Source organism: Hyposmocoma kahamanoa, unplaced genomic scaffold (genome assembly GCF_003589595.1).
Source record: "Hyposmocoma kahamanoa isolate Upper Pololo Valley unplaced genomic scaffold, ASM358959v1 93, whole genome shotgun sequence".
In the NCBI taxonomy this organism is placed as follows: Eukaryota; Metazoa; Arthropoda; class Insecta; order Lepidoptera; family Cosmopterigidae; genus Hyposmocoma; species Hyposmocoma kahamanoa.
The window spans coordinates 16,981,632-17,002,113 of record NW_020654810.1 but is presented as its reverse complement, the minus strand read 5'-3'; the positions used below and the strand labels follow the sequence as shown (position 1 = coordinate 17,002,113).

General features: G+C 39.2%; 1 protein-coding gene across 1 annotated transcript; it reads left to right on the top strand.

Annotated features, from left to right (window-relative positions):
* Positions 1-1,786: 1,786 nt before the first annotated feature.
* LOC113237374 (chromobox protein homolog 7) lies at positions 1,787-19,295 on the top strand. Its single transcript, XM_026473803.1, has 2 exons — positions 1,787-2,111; positions 17,261-19,295. Exons 1-2 carry the CDS (start codon positions 2,043-2,045, stop codon positions 18,038-18,040), a joined length of 849 nt encoding a protein of 282 aa, XP_026329588.1. The 5' UTR covers positions 1,787-2,042; the 3' UTR covers positions 18,041-19,295.
* Positions 19,296-20,482: the final 1,187 nt, after the last annotated feature.

Sequence of the window (20,482 nt, the reverse complement as noted above, 5' to 3'; positions counted from 1 at the left end):
GCGACAGTCGTCCAACGATAAATAAAACGTTACGACATAATGGGAACGCACCCTAAGACTAACAGCTTTCTCTTAGATTCCAATATAATAACATTTAAGTTCTACGATATATAAAGTGTCGCTATGTTTGCAATGCCTCTACAAACTCTATAATCATTATTATTCATCTGATTGTTATAAAACTTTCGTGAGTGGTTGTGCGTACGCAACACGACAAAAGATACTGAACGTACAAAAGTTACTGAAGTATTAGATCCCGCTACTGGGGTTCTTCTAAAGAGAGGATTTGGCCTTTAACCCACCACGTTGGACGAATTGTGCATTTCACTCTTTTTCAGTGGCATTACAAGGCATGCCGCGTGTGGACTGTTATAAAGATATGCAAGTCATTGAAACCATTGTCACGATATTGTAGTAAAACAATTAGTTTCTATAACAAGCACGCTGTACTCGCATAACATTCCTTTGTTTATCAGAGCATTGGACCGCGCGTATGCGTCAATGCAAGCTGTATCTATTTATCGGCCATATCTCTCTCCCTACAACAATGCCAACACAATAAATAAATGTGTGCTCCACCGCGCCCGGATCCGGCGACCCTTCGCTTGGCTCACACGTTCTCCAAAATGTCCGTTTATTTTTCTATATGAACCCACTGCGTAAAAAACAAAGCTGGGATCGACCGATTGACTCTACTAGAGCGAGAGAGCAACACGCGGCAGCCGGTCTGCGTCGGGCGGGGCACCGCGTCGCAAGTTTCTATTGGATAGAGCTGCACTTCGCCCGCCGCCTGCGTTTCACGACCAATAAGGCGCTTGTTCGCTTTTCTCCTCCCGCGCCCCGCGAAGCCTAAAATACCGACCTTTCACGAATGCCGGCCCGATTCGACACGACCGAAAATGCCTTAGTTACTTCACGCGCGCTCTGTTGGCTGGTCGCTTTCGCTGCCGGTTTCAGTAAAAATTGAAGTTGGCTGACAAAATCAGCTACTGAACTAAAGGTGTGTTTGGACAAAAAGTGACGAGCTAGAGTAACTGTTGGACTCTATAAACCAATACATTATATACACAAGGTATGTCCCCATTTTATTCTGAGATTAAGCCTAAAGTCGTAATAATGTTTCTACTTTTCATAAAAACGCAGTAAATGTAGAAAGCAGTGCTGTAAACATTCATTTTAATGCCGGACGATCGAACGTAAAGCGGTGTCCTCGTAATCAACGTAGGCCGGTCGGTGTGGCAACATCGCGCGTAAATAATAGGGTAGCGCTCGGATCTTTCTCTCGCAGCTGGCGAGGAGCGGCAACGTCGCGCCCCGGTATCACGGCTGCCGCGCTCTGTGGGGAGCGTTCTGCCGCTGCCTGCTACCGGCTCAAACGAAACGCATTCACTGCCGACGCAAATACCTACCATTCCGATACACAATTTGATGACGATGCTTGCTTACTGCCTGAAATAAATAGAAAGCATTTTGAGCTCAGCCTTTAGTGAATATGGGCTAACATAATTATTAATTTTGGTCATGTACGTACCTTATGTAATGCCTTATATACTAAAACGTACATAAAACCACCTATGTACTTACACAACTCATCTAATAGAAAGTTGTTCATTATAAATACTCAGACTAAACACAAAACATCATTATTATAAAATATTTCATTTGTTTGGGAACTGAAAATTCAAAACACGACGTTGAAATTAAACTTGTTTACAGATATCGAGCGGGTGCTGGGTGAACTCGTAGCGCTCTCTATCGGCGCTCTGTGGAAACAAGCTCACGGGCGCGCGGGGCAGGGAACCTCCCCCTCTTCTTCAGTTTTGACTGTGACGTTCAACGGGGAGATTGTGCCGCTCTACATCGCGAAGGGATCGTTCGCGCGGCAACTTTGAACACCGACAGTGCTTAAAAAGTGTATTGTGACAGAGAATGTGAATTGGATCGCAGTGCTCTACAATTTGGATGCAGTGAAAGGATTACACTTGCTGGATTGCAGTGTTTTTATTTTGGATTTTTCAATTTCACCACCTTCCAAACTGGGGATGCATAAGATGGAGCTCGGCGACAGCGTGTACGCCGCCGAGCGTATCATGAAGAAGAGGATTAGAAAGGTGAGCTTTATTTTTTTGCCTTCAACTATTCTTAAGCTTGCGAAAGCAGTCGTAATCACAAATCTGCCGCTATATATTCTTGATGCGCTTTTACAATTAACTGCATGGTTGTTAGCCAAGAGCGCCTGGCTTGTTGAAATTTGGTTGTTACTTGGTTCCTAATTTCAAATCACGCAAAATTTTCATGCTTTGTTGAAGTAAATTTACTCAATGCATGTATTTTATTAGTAATTTAGATTTTAATGTAGGTATTTTAGTGTAATTAATCTGACTATTGTGATGCCGTGTAAGCAGCTGTTCAGAAATTATCGCAAGGGTTTTGGGTTCCATTCACACATGTTTTTCGTTGCTTATTATTATCATCAAGGGTCCCCTTACACGGTCTTATGTTCAGAAACTGTGGGCAAGAGACTGAATGCTCCTTTATGAACGGTGCCCTTCTTAAGATTATATTTATTTTTTGATAAACAAGTTTGGCGCACTGAAAAGTCGTGTCAGGGGCAACCTTGTCATTGTTATGTGACAATGTTTTTTTTTCCGTATGAGGTCTGTTACTAGCTGGAATGTGACCTGACTAACTCCTAATATCATGTGGCACGTTATGATATATTTTTGTATTTTCTTTAACAACTGCACTCAAAAAAGTAACTGTATCGTAGTAATCATAGAGTTCGACTCCTTCGTTCCAAAGGTTGTCAAATTTTCTATTGAATAGAGATCAAATTACAGTTATTTTACATCTTATACAGCGACAAATGATGTTTGATCTTGCAACCATGAGGGCAAACCGCGAACATCAAACTCATTTGTTGCATTCTTATTTAAACAAACAGAACAGCATCGAGAAGGTAAGTTACAAGTCTTCGAGTCATCGATTACGGTAAGTAGACGAAGTAAACCGTGAAAGATGTAAAAATTGACAAAAGATTTACTATTGATTTCCAAATTTTGGTTGTTCTGTTACGTATTTGATAACGTTAAATTTTATTACATAATGTTATGTATTTACACCGAATAAACAATAGCGAGTAAGTAAAGTTTATTCTGAAATATTAAGCGCAGAAACAGTTTGCTGTTATCGAAACCTAGCTGCTATTGTATTTTTACGTTTTTACAGTCTTAATAATATATAATAAAATAGGCAGGTATTTATATATTTTAAAAAACCGATAGAATCATTTAACCGGCAAATCCTAGCGTATACTAATTAAGGTTAAATTTACGACAACATTAAGGTTCTAATCAATTTACAATCGAATAGCGTCTTAATATAAATAAGGCAGTGTTCGTATTAAATTCGCTAACTTAATCATTGAAGCCCTTACATGGCTTGAAAATTGTCTAGTCTCAGGTGGGCGTTGAGATACTTCCTAGTTACGATAAAATTGCTAACTAATGACTGGACACACCCACTGGCATAATTTCTTTGTTAAGCAAATGTTAGTAATGGTTGCCTTAATTGGTTTCTGTACAAGTTTCCTTGCGTTCAGATTTAATTTACGTTGACGAGTTAGTGTTTGCCGCGAAACAATTAGTTCAATATTTACTTGGTTATATTCTAATCCTCCTCCTTCCTTCCTGTTTAGAAATTTTAATTATCTTATTCAGAATTCGAATTATGATTTTGGTCTTTAAATTAAACTCATAACTTAGTTACGCATTCCATTGCTCCTTCATGTCTTTCTGGCACATCAAATCAATGCCATTAAGTCTTGTTTCTCAAGTCTTCCCTCTTACTCTACCTTCTTGAAAAAACTCATCACAGTTGCATTATTTATAGGGTTAATATCTTAGTTTGTGGTACGGTTCAACAGGTGCTTATTTATTTTAAGGTTTCTTGCATTTAGTAAACCCTACTACGCTTTATGCATTCAGGTTACTTACTGTTCAAGATTCAGCATGCTTACTTATACACAATCGTCTTATCTTATTTTTATCAATGGAGCGTATTTCAAATTCTTATATCATCTTGTGGACCGTCTTTATAAGAACATAAACAAAGGTTCATTGTCCTCTACATCAACATTTATAGTGATTAATGTTTCGAGTGTTGGAATCAGTTTATAGACAGCCGTAAGTTAATTTTACCCATTCATTAGCACGATAGGTTTCAACCTAAAAGTTTCCAATGGCTTCCCCGTAGCACCGTGTCAAATTTAGGAAACCACTTAATGGCAACATAAACTTATTTCAAAGCAATACAAACCATGTTGTTCAACGACATAAAGGCTATTTCTAACTACGCACCACTCACCTTGTTATCTGTCGGCATGGTCTAACGCAAATGATTCAAACCGATGATAAAGGATTTTAGCTCCAACTTCAACGTCACAAGACTCAGATTGAACTGATCGTGCAGCTCGTATGAAGTAACTCCTACAGAGCTCTGCTGTCCTGGTATCTCGGTGCGAACGCGCCAGTATTCGGCTTCAACCGAATAGTGCTCGAGCGCGCATGCGCCCCGCCGCTTGCCTCGACCAATCAGCGTCGAGCAGTGCATTGCCGACAAAGACACCTCTCACGTGTATTATTTATTTTCATTACAAAAAGTTTTCTTTTCTTGTATTGACCAGTCATTACGAATAATCGTTTCGGTTAATTTTCAATTTTGCTTGTTAGTTCTGTGGTGTGTATAATCCCATTTTTTCTTATCCATATATGATACACCAAAACTATGCATGATAGCAGACTAGCGGTCGAGGTAGTTCTCCCATTATCAGTTAGATGGCGTTTTATAAAATTTTGCGAATATAATAATTATTTTACAATTGAGTAAACTTGTGTAATATTGTACAAAACTGTTTTAAACCTTTTAGAGAATATTTCCCTAGCCAAAATGTGATATATATCACAGATAAGTTCTTTTCTTACATGCCGCATTATTGGAGTCTATTTAACAGCGAACCCAATTTCATAATATTATCGGAAATAGACAATTTCTTAGCGATCCGTTCAGACATCTAACGGTTTTCCTTGATACTGACAAAAAGAACTTTATATATTATAAAAAAAACACCGTTACTCCGGGGTCGCGAGGAGCGGTAATTTGAAACGGATAGTCCGAAGGTAGCGTGCTCTCGGAAGCGACACAAAGACACCAAATTTTCTATAAATAATCGCCAGACAAAGCTACACCGTAATTTTATCCATCCCTATATCGGAATTAAAATAAAAAAGTGCGAAACGAACAGGAGAGTCCATAGAGTAGCCTTTTTTATGGCTTGGCATTATTTTGAATTGGTTCCAAACACTAAAGAGTTAGTATTTGCGCCACCATCAATAGCAAAATTTTTCCGCTAAGTATCTTTACATCGATTGATTTTCATAACCAAATTTATTGAGTGCCATATTTACAAAATGTAAGTACTGTAAGGTATGTAAATCTGTAATTTCAACTAAAACCGTCATTTATGAATTTTATTCCTATAATTTGCCACTCGTTATTAAAAAATCGTCAAAAAATTTTTTTAATAATTTAAGCGACTCCAAGATATTCCCAGTCCAAAACCATACGTTCAATTATAACTGGGGCCCCTATATACCTACCCGTTTCATAGGTACGTCTTTGGCACCCCTTGTAATATAAAAAAAATCTTCTATGTGAAAGGTCCCCCTATATTTAGAAAGCATACTTAATCGCATGCACTCGTTCCGAATATTAAAGTGGTGAATGGGGAGACGTCATATGGGAGCTCTACACAATTAAAGTGCGGACTGCATTGTCTCTCGTACACATTCCGTTACTTTGCAATAGCTAGCGTTTTGCTGGGAACCATGAACTTAAATTTGCCAATGAATCCATTGTACGATTTCTCGCGTAATTCAAGGGTATTTTAATTTCACATCTAAATTAACTCAAGATAAAACTCCTTTAGCTATTCTACGTCTAGAAATATTGAATGTATCAAGCCATCAAAAGTTACCTAATCTCGGATACTTGGAACTGCATAAAATCTCTTAGAGATCCTCGCCGTTACAGGAGGCCAACACAAAAAGTATAGTCAAGTCAGCGCTCGGGCGTTATTAAAATAATGCGCCTGTTGCCTCGCCGGCGGTCGTTATGCCCTATACGCATTATTATGTAAATGTAAAATGGAAAGGAAAGGAAGGACGATTTTTTGTGACCCTTTATCTGATGCAGATAAGGATTGTAATTAGTGAAGGATATTGCGAGCGCTGCAGGTGAGACGTTCCCACGTGACGCGTTTTAAGCTAGTAGGTACCTAATACAAGATCAATGTTGTCGCTGTAATTGTCGCTATTTGCAAAGCTGTATAGTTAAATTGTTTATGACTTGTACCTATCTTAGAAAACTGTGCCTCTACCAGACAATTGTTTGCTGTACTGAAAGTACAGGTGAAGAATTGTGGTTAGTGAAGGATATTCCGAGCGCTGCAGGTGAGATTTTCCCACGTGACGCGTTTTCAGCTAGTACCTAATAGAAGTGCAATTTATTCGCTGTAATTGTTGGTATTTGCAAAGCTATTGTACAGTTACATTATTTGTGACTTGTACCTATCTTGGAAAACTTTGCGTTTATCAGGCGATTGCTTGCTGTACTGAAAGCGCAGGTGAAGGTATATAGTATATAGGTCCAAAGTGAATGAGTTGCAGTATATTCGGATACCAGGTCACGTGTACGAATTTCCATAGTGTTTAATACTAACGCTCTGTCAACCTTGTGCTTAAATTTACCACATTTAAGGGCAAAAAATATATATTAGTATGTACAAAAGCAACACATAAGAATGCTTAGAACCCTTGAAACAAACTACATCTATTAACCCACATAAAGAAAGTGATATCATAAACAGTGTTTGCACATTGTTTAATATTTCAATAACAATGGAATGTAATCAGTAACGCTGTTATGAAGGGTCGGCACAAGGGTCAGAATATATGAAAATATTTGTTATATCTCCGAAGCTCCCTTCACGCAGCCACCCGGTGTCCGCATTGTGTTTTTTCTTATCTCTGCTAAAGCCCATATCTCCAACCCGCTGCAGGGTGTGATCCCCTAATTGAGTTATTACTGTCGTTTTTATTTACGGATTACATTAAGCACATCATTTATGCAATCATGCAAAAGTGTTCTCTTATTTATTTTCTTGACTTAAGTGTCAACATTTCATGTTATGTGATTTTCAGGCAAACGTAGGTACGTTAGCCTAAAAATCACATCCTAGTTATCGTACATTTTACAGCCTAAATCAACCCTCGCACCGGCCAAGAATACGGAAATGCGGACGCAAATCTTATCAGAATGGCCTTGTTCCTGCACAACCGTTTGTTCTCCGGCTTAGCTACAAGCTGGATATCGAGGGTTACAATTCCCCTTTGTGTACAAGGGTCCTGTGAATCTTGCCTGGTCGCGTAATTTGTTCAAACTCTGGTCGGGTTCTATTGAATATTGATCACTATTGCGTTCACCAAATTTTTTACTAACATCTAAACAATAAAATACGACTGCCGATTACGAGCAATCGTCGTCGCTTGAATTTTTATACATATTCTGTGCGTTGCTAGTTACTAATCATCACGAAGTAGTCAAGCCTATGCCGTTAGGAGTGCATCGATTTAATTATGGTTTGTCAGTTGACGTTGAGTCAATGACCGTGCGACCACTAAGTACAGGCCGTTACTGAACTGTTCTCATATTAAACAGAAGTCAAAGCCCATTGAAGGCGAACATTACCGCCGACGACAGATTGAAGCATCGACTGAGTTACCCACTTAAACGGCATCACGTATGTCTTCTTTGAAAACTCTTTATTTGTAAACATTACGTCATAGAATTGAACTATAAATGGACCGACTCCTAAAAACTACTGTACTTTAAATACTTTTTTGCATAATGAGGATTAAAAACCAAAACAAAGCCAATAGCCGGTAAGCGGCTAAGTAATGTACCTACTAATAAGATCGCAATCTTAATTAATGACTAGTTTATAAGAGCATCAGTCATCGCATTCGTAAGAACAACGAAATCACAACCATAACTAATTCGATTCACACCTCTATTACGCTTGGTAATTAGAAGCTTAAAAACATCGAGCGTATAACAAACTTAAGGTACAACACGTGTATTTCGGAGCGCTGTTGCGCCGCGACTGACGCCGCCGCTCCGTCCGTATGCAGCGCTATCGTTGTGGTTTGCGTCGCTCCACCAGTCGGCGGACTTGCTTACCTTGTCTGACATATCAATTTTCTCCGCGCGCGCAGAGCGCTCCGATTTCGAGAATACTTCTGAGTCTTTCTGTACTCCTGGTACTCGAGTTACTAAAGAATATGCGCGATATTGAACAGAGCTCAGTGAACGTCAACAAATATTACCTGTAGGTATTGTTTGTCTCCTTCGCTCAACTAAAGTTTATTCGAGTCTTTTAGTTAATCTGAATTTTAGGTTTTTTCATTTTCACTAAACAATGTTCGTAGCTCTTAAAACTATCGAGTGCTTATAGTCAATTGCAATAATTGAAAATTTTCGGGCCTCTGTTATAGAAATTAGCCACCGAATGAGATACCAGTCTCCAAATGTTTCGCATACAAGTGTGAAGTTATGTATTGTGAATGCATAGCGAATGGCGACCGTCACGTCCGCCTCTGTGCGGAGGTCCGTACGTGAAGGGAATAATTATGACAGTCATAATTGGTCCGGGGTGTGAACTCTCCCGAATTGTCGAGTCTTGTTCCAAAACCGATCAATATGGAATACTGTATGTATATGCATTACCATATTATTAAGTATTAACTTACTGATAGTAAAATTCATCATTACTTATCCGGAATAATTACAGAGAATTGTCTTATTAGCTTGGTAAGAGCAGTTCACTGCAATCGATAATTTCCGTTGATAATGCAGACTATATCCACAGAGTCGTGCGTAGCATCATTCTGGCAAATATCCAACATCCGCTTTTGTAGACTACTTCGATAGCGATATTGTTTTTATAACTAAATTTTTCACTGTTACTACCCACATAATTTGTATCTGAGTCCTGTATAAAAGATAAAAGAAACGACAATAAATGACGTCACGATTTCTTGGATCTCTATTTGTCAAATCGTAACTGCCATAGCGCTCATTGCCTATTTATCATTTCGACAAATCTGATCAACAAGTCGTCAAATAATTGAGTGAAAAATTAATCACAACGGAGCATCATTATTGCTGCGAACCCCTAAGGCCCTCTAAAGATTCATTCTCTCACATTTTTCTACTTTCCCCGTCTTTTCGATCTCTGCAGCACCCTTTTAGCGCCTCGGGAGGGTCGCTCTCTGCAAAATTAAACGCGATTGATTTGTATATTCGAATCTGCGCCCTGAGCAGTTAAATATTGAGCTTGTTATTGCTTACCCGTTGAGCTGTGATCTTTTAAGTGCTTCGATATTGAATTTTAATTCGTTTTGGAATCGAGCACTTGTTGTTTTCGTGGTACACTCAGTAGAACAGGCTTAAATAGGCTTATACTCCTCTTTAATAAACCAACAATTTTCACTGAATTGCACATTTCTATCCTTAAGGCTTCTTAAAAAATGCAAATTTGGTGTATAGCCATCGTAGGTTATACTTTGTACTAGTTTATTTGAAAAGCACTCTCTGGTAACACTGTCTAGACGTATCTCCAGCTGGTTGGAACGACGCCAATCACCAGCGCCTGCTCGCGATATTCTTATTGGAGTTTATGGTTTTAGTTCAGAACGCCATGATTTTTAAAATTTACAGTTGCTATTTCATTACTCTATTTTTAGATATAATAAGAAACAGAGAAAGAGTAATAGAGATATATGATTTACGCCAGTATGTGCCAATTATACAATTTTAAATGTCGGTAATTTATCTGTTTGTAGTCATTTGTAAGTAAATAAGTTTCCTAAATTCACTGCATTCGCCTTGTAATTAATCAGAAAATTTAAACACTTTTTAAATTATCTTATGTATTGTAAATGTACTTGTAAGGTATATACATTTACATAGTTCATGCTCAAAAGATAAGGATAACTAAAGCGCGACAGGAGAAGCAGTCATGCGCGCAGACGTCACGCTTTCCTCGCCGCTACCGACAATATGATGCGCCTGCGCTGCGGTCACGCTCCGTAATTAGGTACACCGTGCCCATGGTAGCTACTGGCTCCCAGTACGAAAACCTCCTTAGCTGAGACTAAAATTCTGGCTATACGACGTGAAATAGAAACTGAATGAAGGATAAAATTGATAATTTATGCATATAAATTTGTCCCAAATATATACAAATCAAAGAATTTATGCTATCATTAAAAAACGTTATAATATTCAAAGATATAAAACGTTGAATAAGAACCCCGTGCTAAGTTTTCACTGACACTCCATCTAAGCAATTTGAGAGAATTCGCGTTTAAACGCCCGATCGGTCCCCGTGGGTGAAACTCTGCCTAACTACACTCCATCCATTAATCTTCCCCCCGTTACTCCACCCCGCTCCTCACTGTCCCCGGGAAAATCCGGAAAATCGGGGACAATTTGCGGCAGGCTGTGAAATGTGGTTGCATAAAGCATGACAAAATAGAGCGTGTTAATGGATTGCTAATTGTGAACGATAGATAGCTCGAGTTGATGATCAATACTCAGCGAATTCAAGTCTGAGTTTTGTCTTTATACGTTTTTAAATAATCCCCATTTTGCATTGCAGTGACGTAACCACCTAAATTGACTAATAGTCGTTGCCTGGTGAAACTAAATCAACGCGTATAGGAATCAGCCACTATCCTGTATGTTATTTATTTCTGGGCATAATTTATTCAAACAACTTTAGTGCTTGTCCAAATCTCCATGAACAAGACGCGAGCGAGATTTTGACGCTTAAATACATCAGAATTGGCATGTACTACTTCAAAACTTTGGATATTTAAACAAACATAGTGATGTCAAAAGCCTCTTGAATCAGAATCAATAAATACCTCTATGTAAAGACAGGAGGGTTTACGTTAACAATTCTTCATTTGACCCCGGCTTCGAGTCAACTGATTTATGCATCACTCACCCGCTTTGAATATGCGGGTGATCTTATTTAGATTTTTATAAGTGGCTTTGAGAAGACAAGTGATTTATGTATTTTAATAGTTTCTGTGTAATTGTAGAACATCAACACTATCGGAAATCAAAATATACTCGTACTAAATGCTGTTCAGTTTGTAAAGGACACTTCAACTTCAACGTTCTCTGTCATCTCACATCTCCGTTTTCCGAGTGATCAGGTGCGAATCGATAGTAGATACTTATATTATAACTTAATATTTTATCATATACTCAGCGGTATCATCGATTTTAATAGATTGTTTTCCACTCACTTCTTCTCCATTCTTAATATTTGCTTAAATGACAGTTTACATTGATTCCGAATTTCGCGTGAAATGTGATAGGTATACTTAACTTTTAGGGTTGTTTTAAAATTGAACTATTCTAGTGAGCTGCTGCGAAATTTTATCCGGACGTGCACTCTGACACAAAACAGAACCACTTTAGTTTTTTTTTCTGACACCAAGTGATGAGACGAACAAGGCGCCTGGTGGTAAGCGACACGCCTACCTATAACAGTTGCAGTGTCATTCAGAGCTTTAAATAGCTTAGATCTGAGAGGTACTGCCACTGCACCGTCACCTTGAGGTGTAAGTTGACTATTTCAATGTACCTATAATTGTAACTACTCCCTTATCCTTCTAAACTGAAACGCATTAATGCTCACATCACTGCTTGGCGGCAGAAATAGGTCCGTACCCATTGGCAGTACCTCTCTGAACGAACTCTTTTACAAGAAGCTCTACTGGTACGAAATCGCGCGTAAACCCTGTCTATTTGACTCATCGACACATTCGTCATTACTAGCGTATCTGTGGTACCACCCCGGAACGGAATGGAAGCGAATGTTAGACAATTGACATAATGAACTTTATGTCAATTATGTAACGTGCAAACTAGATAGGTACCTACGAGCCAAAAAATAGATCGCACATCTTCCGGAGAATTCTCGCGCAGTCTCGATTTTCCGCAGCTACCACATCGTTTCTAGGTTTTACTTTACACAATTGACATAAACTTCATTACGTTAGGTATGTAAAATTTTTTAACAAAAACTAGCTTCCATTCCGTTCCGCTGTACCTAACGTAATTTGAGCCGAAAACATACTATTTTACTCAGCTTTTAAAAACGAACGCATGTCTACCTTTTCTTAATAAATATATAACGATATTGACATGAGCTTACAGCTCAGGATGTAACACGATTTTACAAAACATTGCTTTTTATAAAAAAAAAGTGAATTTGACGTCGATAACAACCGATGGAAAGTAACGGCGAGGTCGACGATGGAGCATGCGCACCTAAATAATGCCTATTCACTGTCGCCTTGAAAAGTCCCGAGTTACAGCGTTCGGGGAATAAGTCTGCAGACAGAAATTCCACTCCCTAGCCCTTCGCCATATAAATGTGGGAGCGAAGCGAGATCGTACGCCATCAGAAAAGTTGAAACTTTCCCTGTAACAAAACAGTATTGTTTGCAAGCGGAGATGGTTAACTGGCCCAGTCCATTGCGTTATAGACCCTTTTTCGCGAAAATCTTTTGTTTTTTGCAAAGATTATGTCCTAGTCCTTAAACGCCCCTGGTTGACAAAAAGAATCAAACTATTGGTATTCAACCTTCATAGTGGCAACGTGTCGACTTTGCTGACGGTACCCACGTGTTTTCAGTTGGTTTTCATTGTGCAATAGACGCTCTTAAGAACTTTACGAGCCAACTGACTCCTTTGATCTATTCTTCGCTAAAGATATGCTGATAAGTCAAAGCGGCTAAATAATGCCTGTGTTGTGAACTGTTTACGTACATTTTACTTAACAGCTACTGAATAAAACATTTCCTTTTCTGTAATTAAATAACTATCAATAGAAAAAAACGTAAGGATTTATACTCTAATTGTCTATTTTATTTCTTAGTTGTTTTTACATTCCTTCAAGCAGTTTTTTGGAACTGTGGTATTGGTTCAGCAAATTTAAATAATAGTGTTTTATTAATTACGGTAGTGAATCGGTCAGCTTTTGAAAAGACAACTTTTCAGACTTTCTGTTCAAAACTATCAACATTCATTCATTTAAACTAAAACGCGTTTTGGTCCATGCCATTGCCAACATTTTTCGTACAACAAATTTCAAATTTACATGATCAAATGCATTTATGATTTGTAACTGGATCACCACATGTATCGACATGAAATCGCGTTAATCCGGCCAAAAAAGATATATCTATGTAATAAGAGCGAAACAGGCGCTGCGCGTTTCGCTTGCAATCAGAGCGCCGACATGAAAAGCACAACATTTTTATCGAACTTATTGTATGGACGCAAAAACATTTTTCTGACCGACTCAAGCTGGATTTGTATTAAAAAGACAGCAGTAGAGCTAGCATAACAATTATAATATTATATTGTTATTCTCTATGCGAGAACAGCAGTATCTCGCACTTTATATCGCTCTCGCACAAGTCGCGCCGCTGTTATACTAGAGCTGTAGGTGTCTATAGCAGCGCAGTACTTGCCGCGACAGCAGCTCTGTGCCTGATTGTCGTCATTCTCCTTTCTATTGTAAGTAGGATTGTCAGTCTCGCTGCATTTCTCCGTCTCGGGAGTGAGATTCGGTGTGGTCTTGAACATTCTGGAAAAACGAGACTTTCTAGCCTATAACGAGTTCTGAATAGAGTCTCTAGCTTTGTCAAGTCGATCGTATTGATATCGAGTTCTTACGTTTTCGCGTTTGTCACACAATGGAAATTAAACTTTTCCGGATCTAAATCGCGTAGGTAGATATTTTTTCAAACAATATGCTCGGAACATGGGACCTGTACAGGGCTCGAAGCATTGTTTATAAAAAACAAATATAGGTACCTACGCAATTTAGGTCCGAAAATAAAGTTTCTAGACTATTTCAAAAGTTAACCAACTTGTGAAATTTTTTAATTTTTATACTTATCTAAAGTTGGTTTCCATACGTTAGGCATTAAGCCAGTGAAAATAAAAATTATTTAAAAAACTAAAAGTTTATGTTAAATTGAACGTATTTAATTTTTATAGTGTGCACGTAAGAAACAAAGGGCGTTCAATGTCGTGCCAAACAGAGAGGACCCGATTTTATTCCTGTTTCAATATCCACAACTTACCTATAGGTACGTGTTGACATGTATAAACTTGTATATAACAGTATAAAAAATGACGGTTTAATAGATTTTTTAATATTTTAACTAAGTGGCTTAGGTGTCAAATATCTTGATATTCCCGAGATTACCTAAAAGCATCAGGTTCGAAAGCCCTAATCGTAACTAGTTACAGCACAAAACGTCAATAAGTTATATTCGTATATAAAATAGTTATACAACCATTGGTGGAAAAATCTTCACTTTTATAAGATGTGTAGATACTTCAGTATCACACAATAGGTATAACACACTGACTTTAATCAAGTTAGCCTATCAAGATACTCGGGACCATTCACAACATGATGAGCAGTAGCAGTAGAGCTCCCTGTGAAAGTGTTCGTCCACTAGAGACGTACTGCCATCTTACCTATATCTGCCGCCAAGCAGTAGGTACTTAATGTGAGCGTTACTGCATTACGGATTTAAAGGGTAAGGTTGTTGGTGAAATTACAGGCTCATAGGACTTGCAACTTCTTCTCAGGTGATGGGCGCAGTGGCAGTGCCGCTCAGGACTTTGTGATTTAAAACTCTGCAACGAGTGACAATGCAACTGTTATGTACAAGAGTGTCTTGTACATAACAGTTGCATTGTCTTAATCATCAGTACTTTTAATGTCTGCAATTAAGTCTATTCTTTGTCGAGTAGTTTGGAATGCGTTGAAAAAAACGCGCGTATTCTGTCCTTTGCCAAAGTAGGATGAATTAATGGAATAACTGACGAATCATACGTTTTGACAATGGCTTGAGCTGTATCTATAGCTAAAGTCTGTTCTAGTGCAACATATATTGAATCTATAGTCTATAATTAAATTTGGTGCGACTGCAATTTTAACAACACCTCTCAAATGCGATTCATTATGTTTAGGTCGCACTATGACTAAGTAGCATTCACTACCTGTTTCATTATCATATCAACAATAATTACATGGATTATCGTAATTTATTCCTTCACTAATTGCAGCAATGAGTTCGATCGCCGCTAATTGGCGTCTGTGCTTCCCAGTCGTGTTCCGCCCATGGCGCGATTACAACCATCGGTTCCGCCATGTATACCATGCCCTCCGACCAATCGAAACCCAACTCTGACTGTACCATTTAAGGGCTATGTTGCCGATACCATTATTGTGGTAGGTCGACGCAAGCGTGCGGGGGTGGAGTGAGACGCGGCGGGGGTGGGGCACCTCTCCCTTCGCCCCGCCCGTTTGTTCGTCGACCAATCGCCGCACGGCTTCCGAACGACCTCACCTTGCTCGCACGTCCCAACGGATCCTTTTATTTTTTTCAATAAAGTATAAAGACGTTTGTGTAGTTGAGTTGCAACTTGCATTGTTACAATGATCGAAACGGTGTTGCTAATCTATAGACTGTTAAGTTAATCGTTAAATGTTTTTTGAAGGACCTGTGTCGTATCTAATATTCAATAACTATATAATTTACTTGTTCATCGGATAATTATCGAAATGGGGTATCTCAATGAATATTGATGTTTGTAATTAGATTTTTAATAATTCATTATACAAATAAAAGTCGCCGTTGCAAAGTCACGTTTTGTGTTGAAAGCATCCTCAAGCCCTCACCCCTCGACTTTAAAACCAATAAGACGCGAGGGTTCCGAATACGCCCTTAGATTCGAAACGCCCTACATGTATTCAGGTTTAATGCATTTTCGACTTTACTGCTTGGTTTTTGAAGTAGAGGTTGTTTGATATACCTGGTCAAATTAAGCGTTGGGAGCGAGACCCTGTAATAAAATATACGGTTTTATATTGGAAAATGGACCGTACAGCGGTAATGACTTTGTCGCCCGGCTGTTTTATAAAAAAAAAACACCAAGGTTTCCCGTTGCGAAATAAAATTTTTAAAGCAAACAATGCCGTGTGCTTGTTTGCATTGAATACTTTGATAGGCGTCTGCTGTTTGTTTCAAAAAAAACATTCAGTACCTATTACAAAGTTATGTCTTACGCTTACGTGTACTAGTAATTGGAATGCGATACAAAGTAGTAATATAACTAATTATGTACCTACTAATTACGCACATAGATACCTGCTTAACTACTTAACCAGTTTGCTAGTAACATTAAATCCAATGAAGTTACTTTACTACGTGGAACGTCCCAGCGCTGGTCACAATCAAGTGCAATGTGTGTTTGAGATTTTACACATCTTGGTGAACTTTACCAGTATACATTTTTATGAAACTTGTACCTAGATACAAGTTTCATAACAATGTTTTTTTCCGTCAATAAAACAAACAAACTACTCTGGTAGCTATACCTATGTAGCTATTTTTATGGGCCTGTATATTGTTTTTTGTCAGTTGCATGTTAAGCGAAAATGCATGTGTAGATGTTGACCACGTGTAACGGTTGTTATGTGCACGCAAGTCGCGGCTATGGCGGGCGCGGGCGCGGCTCAAAGTCGCGCTGCGATCGGGGAGATACGCGCGACAGCTGTGCGACGTCGCCCCGGTACCGATGCCGGCCGGCGGCAGGTGCGCCGCGCCCGCGACCGGCACCCGAACTCTGCAAAGATACAAATATTTGGCTTTTCTGATACTGGTTTTTTAATATTTCTTTTACATCCATTGTATCCAGGTGTATATTAGGCGTTTTTGCATTATTATGGTTCAGTAAATGGGCCTTTTGAACACAATTTCAACAAATACTTAGGTAGATTTTCGTAATAATTTCACCTGGTGTTTTTTTTTGAAACTTTTAGCATTTTACACGATCGGATCGGTTAGCCCTTTTCCGTTGCAATTATCGCAAACCATTTGCGCACTTATGCGCAGGCAGTGCACCCCTTGCGTTACCGCCGCTGCACGCTATGCTCCACGGTCAGTCGCGCCAGGCCAGCGCTGCCACACGCTCGCTCCTGCCTCCTTAAAAACATAGTTAAATAACCGTCCACCTGTCTCTCTCTTTCCAGAACAAAGTGGAGTACTACGTCAAATGGAAAGGGTGGAAGCCGAAGCACAACACGTGGGAGCCGGAGGAAAACATACTCGACCCTCGACTGATCCAGAGCTTCGAGCGTGGCGAAGACCTGCGGCGGCAAGGGCGCAAGCGCGAACGGGAGCACTCGCCCGTGGAGCGCGCGCGCAGCGGCTCCGAAGAGCGCCACCACGGCAAGCGCAAGGCCGAGGTGCTGTCGCGCGAATCCGGCAAGATTGGCGTCACCATCACTATGAGCCCGCCGTCGAAGCGACACGACTGCAAACTGAACGGCAGTAGAACGCCGCAGGCCGCTGTGCCACCATCGCTGCCCGCAGCGGCACCGCCGGGCGGCGGTGCACCTGCGCCTGCTTCACCCGCTGCAGAGGCCGCTGCACCGCGAACAGGACCTAGACGAGCTCCAAACTCTCCGGAAGAGGCTGACGCACACACGCCACCTGAACGCGAACGACGTACCGAAACTCAGCCCACGGCCACGGCCCCCGCGGAGCCGAAAGGCGCGCAGCCGCCACCACCGGCGCCGCAGCCAGAAGATGAAGACTCGTGGGGCGAAGCACCCTTAGCAGTGCCACCTCCGCCCCCACCTCGGCCAGTGCGCCGAGGCGCCTCCTTCTGGATATCACGATCGCCAGTGGCAGACCAAATCTTCATTACCGACGTCACTGTGAACCTACAAACGGTGACCATTCGCGAGTGCCGCACCGAAAAGGGGTTCTTCAGGTCTCGTGACTCCCGGCCCTTAGACGTCACGTAAATAATCGTGCCAAAAAACATTTAGTGACAGACTTGTATATACTTTAGGTAGCTAGTATTTATTATTTAATTTCTGTACGTTATTACTGGGAGTGCATTACTACTTCTAGGCCTAAACAAGCGAAGATATCTAGTGAAGTACCTTCCTAGTGGATTTTATTGAAAGTTTTGGAGTTTATTCATTAGATTGGGATTTTTGTATTTCGTCATAAGTGATTATGACAAAATAATGAACATTTACTGCAATTGCCAGGTACCTGCTTAACCACAGACTCACATTTTTTTAAGCAACCGACCTTCTGCACTGCTCACCGTTGCGTTCTGTTTGACAAAGACCAACTATACCTACGGTAAAAAATACAGCTGCTGGCTCAGGTTTTGTGTAATTCTGGTGGTGAGTAAGTAAGTACCTGGTGTTGAATATTTAAGGGATCAACATAATATTTTTGTCGTTATTGAGTAATTCGCAATAATCTACTGATGTTTATATATGATTAATAAGCAGTTCCGTACTTAAGTAATTACCTACATTTAATTAATTATTATACCAACAATTGTACAAACTACCTTTAAATAAATCCTAAGCAAGGAAAGTCCGACCCTCTTCCATTGAAATAGTAGTTTGAACTTTTATAACATTAGAATCTCTTAGATACAATCAATTTTTCACATGAATTGTGTTAATGATACTATGTTCCGTTTTTAATTTTGTTTTTCATTGTTGTTGTTATTTATGTCGACTTAATTTTAGTGTTCAGTGATCGTGATGTATGATTTTATTATAGTTTTAAGTTATTTATCTTCGCCTAAAATAATAATATAGCTCTAAACTGCGCGTCTTAGACGAAGTCTATCCAATTAAGATATTATTAAGTACTAAGAGTAAGGAGTATATGGCGGAAGTAGCCAGCGAAATTAGGTTGCATTTTATTGCAAAATTTGCTTTCTAGGGATATTTTCCATAATATCTTCGCCAGAGCTTTGCTAAGATTGTTGTATTATCATCATAGACGAATAATTCCAGAGGTCTTATAATCGCGATACAAGACAACGTAGTCGGGTACTAGTACATATTGGTACGCCAGATGTCGCGACGAGTACCAAATAGCTATTTTTGTAACTAATTTGTTTTACATTGACAAGCTGCAATTTATCAAAGCTACTCTAATTTCCAGTGTTAACAAACAAATGAACTTGATGGCGCTTATTGCGTAGATGTATATGGATTGTGCCGGCTGTTGTTTTTTGTTTAGGACATCGAGTATATAACCAAAAATAGAGCTGAAATAAAGGCCATTCATCCCTGGCAACTCATCAGGCAAATGGGACTTACGTCACTTTTAAATATCAATTCTTGTTTGCGCTGAAATCACAAATAAGAAAACTGAAATGATGAAGCGCCAACAACTGACGTGTGTGTACGGCTCCGTATATTCCAAAAATATTCTGTATTTATTGTAATAAAGGTAATATCTCTAACAGTGGGGGCTGTTCCATTCTTTGGTGTGGGAAAAACAGCAAAACATTACAAAACAACGGAATCACATTTCATCGGTAATTAAATATTAAATATGTAATTTTGCAATTTACGTCTATTCTAGCAAAGCTCGAGTTAAAGTGATCGATTTGAAACGAATCAATTGAAAACACCCGTCAATAGTTTCGAATTCGGCTGGCCAATCAGAGAGCAATTATCACAGTAATGTTTTGGCAGAATAGATTTCAAACAAATTGAATGACATTTCGTCTCTATTTCTGGTTATATACTATGGTTTATGATTAGCGCCATCTTGATACGCATATTTGTCAATGTTCAGAAAATAATTTTAGCTCGTGATCAATTATTTGAATAATATTAGAAGGAAAAGAAACTGACTTCTTACATTTCATATTAAAGAGGAATTAATTGATAATTACGGCGATTTACATAATTTATACTACTTCCAGGCTATTGATCAGAGATCAGTATGGAGACTAGCAATCCTCTTGAGTTTATTGGTCAATGATTATCATCATGAACGCTAAGGGATGCAAAGGGATTTACTTTTTGCCCTCTAATCGTCTTATAAGTCAGTTTGAAGTTTTAATCTATCAATATTTATTTTATTCATCATGTTACGAGGTTTTTACTACCATGATATTCTTATATTATTTGTGAAAATACTCCATTCGTTTGTTATTGTATTATTGATACAAAGATAAAAAAAAATACCTTCGGTCCGATTGGACCCGAACCAGGGTCTAGTCCCGTTCTCCGTCCAACATCTGTCCAAAATTATTACTATCAAATTAGTAATCCTCGACCAAATTTAAAGACGCATGATGCGAATGAAGCTTCATACTTGGTATTGTCTTTTGATTTGGTCGAGTATCACTTAATTGACAGTTATTTAAGACAGATTTCGGACGGAGAACGAGAGTAGACCCTCAGAGTCTGTTGCCT

Excerpts from the sequence above, each read along its gene's own strand:
- LOC113237374 (XM_026473803.1), top strand. The coding sequence starts at position 2,043 with ATGCATAAGATGGAGCTCGGCGACAGCGTGTACGCCGCCGAGCGTATC. Across the intron at positions 2,112-17,260 it reads TGAAGAAGAGGATTAGAAAG|AACAAAGTGGAGTACTACGT; the intron begins GTGAGCTTTATT and ends CTCTCTTTCCAG.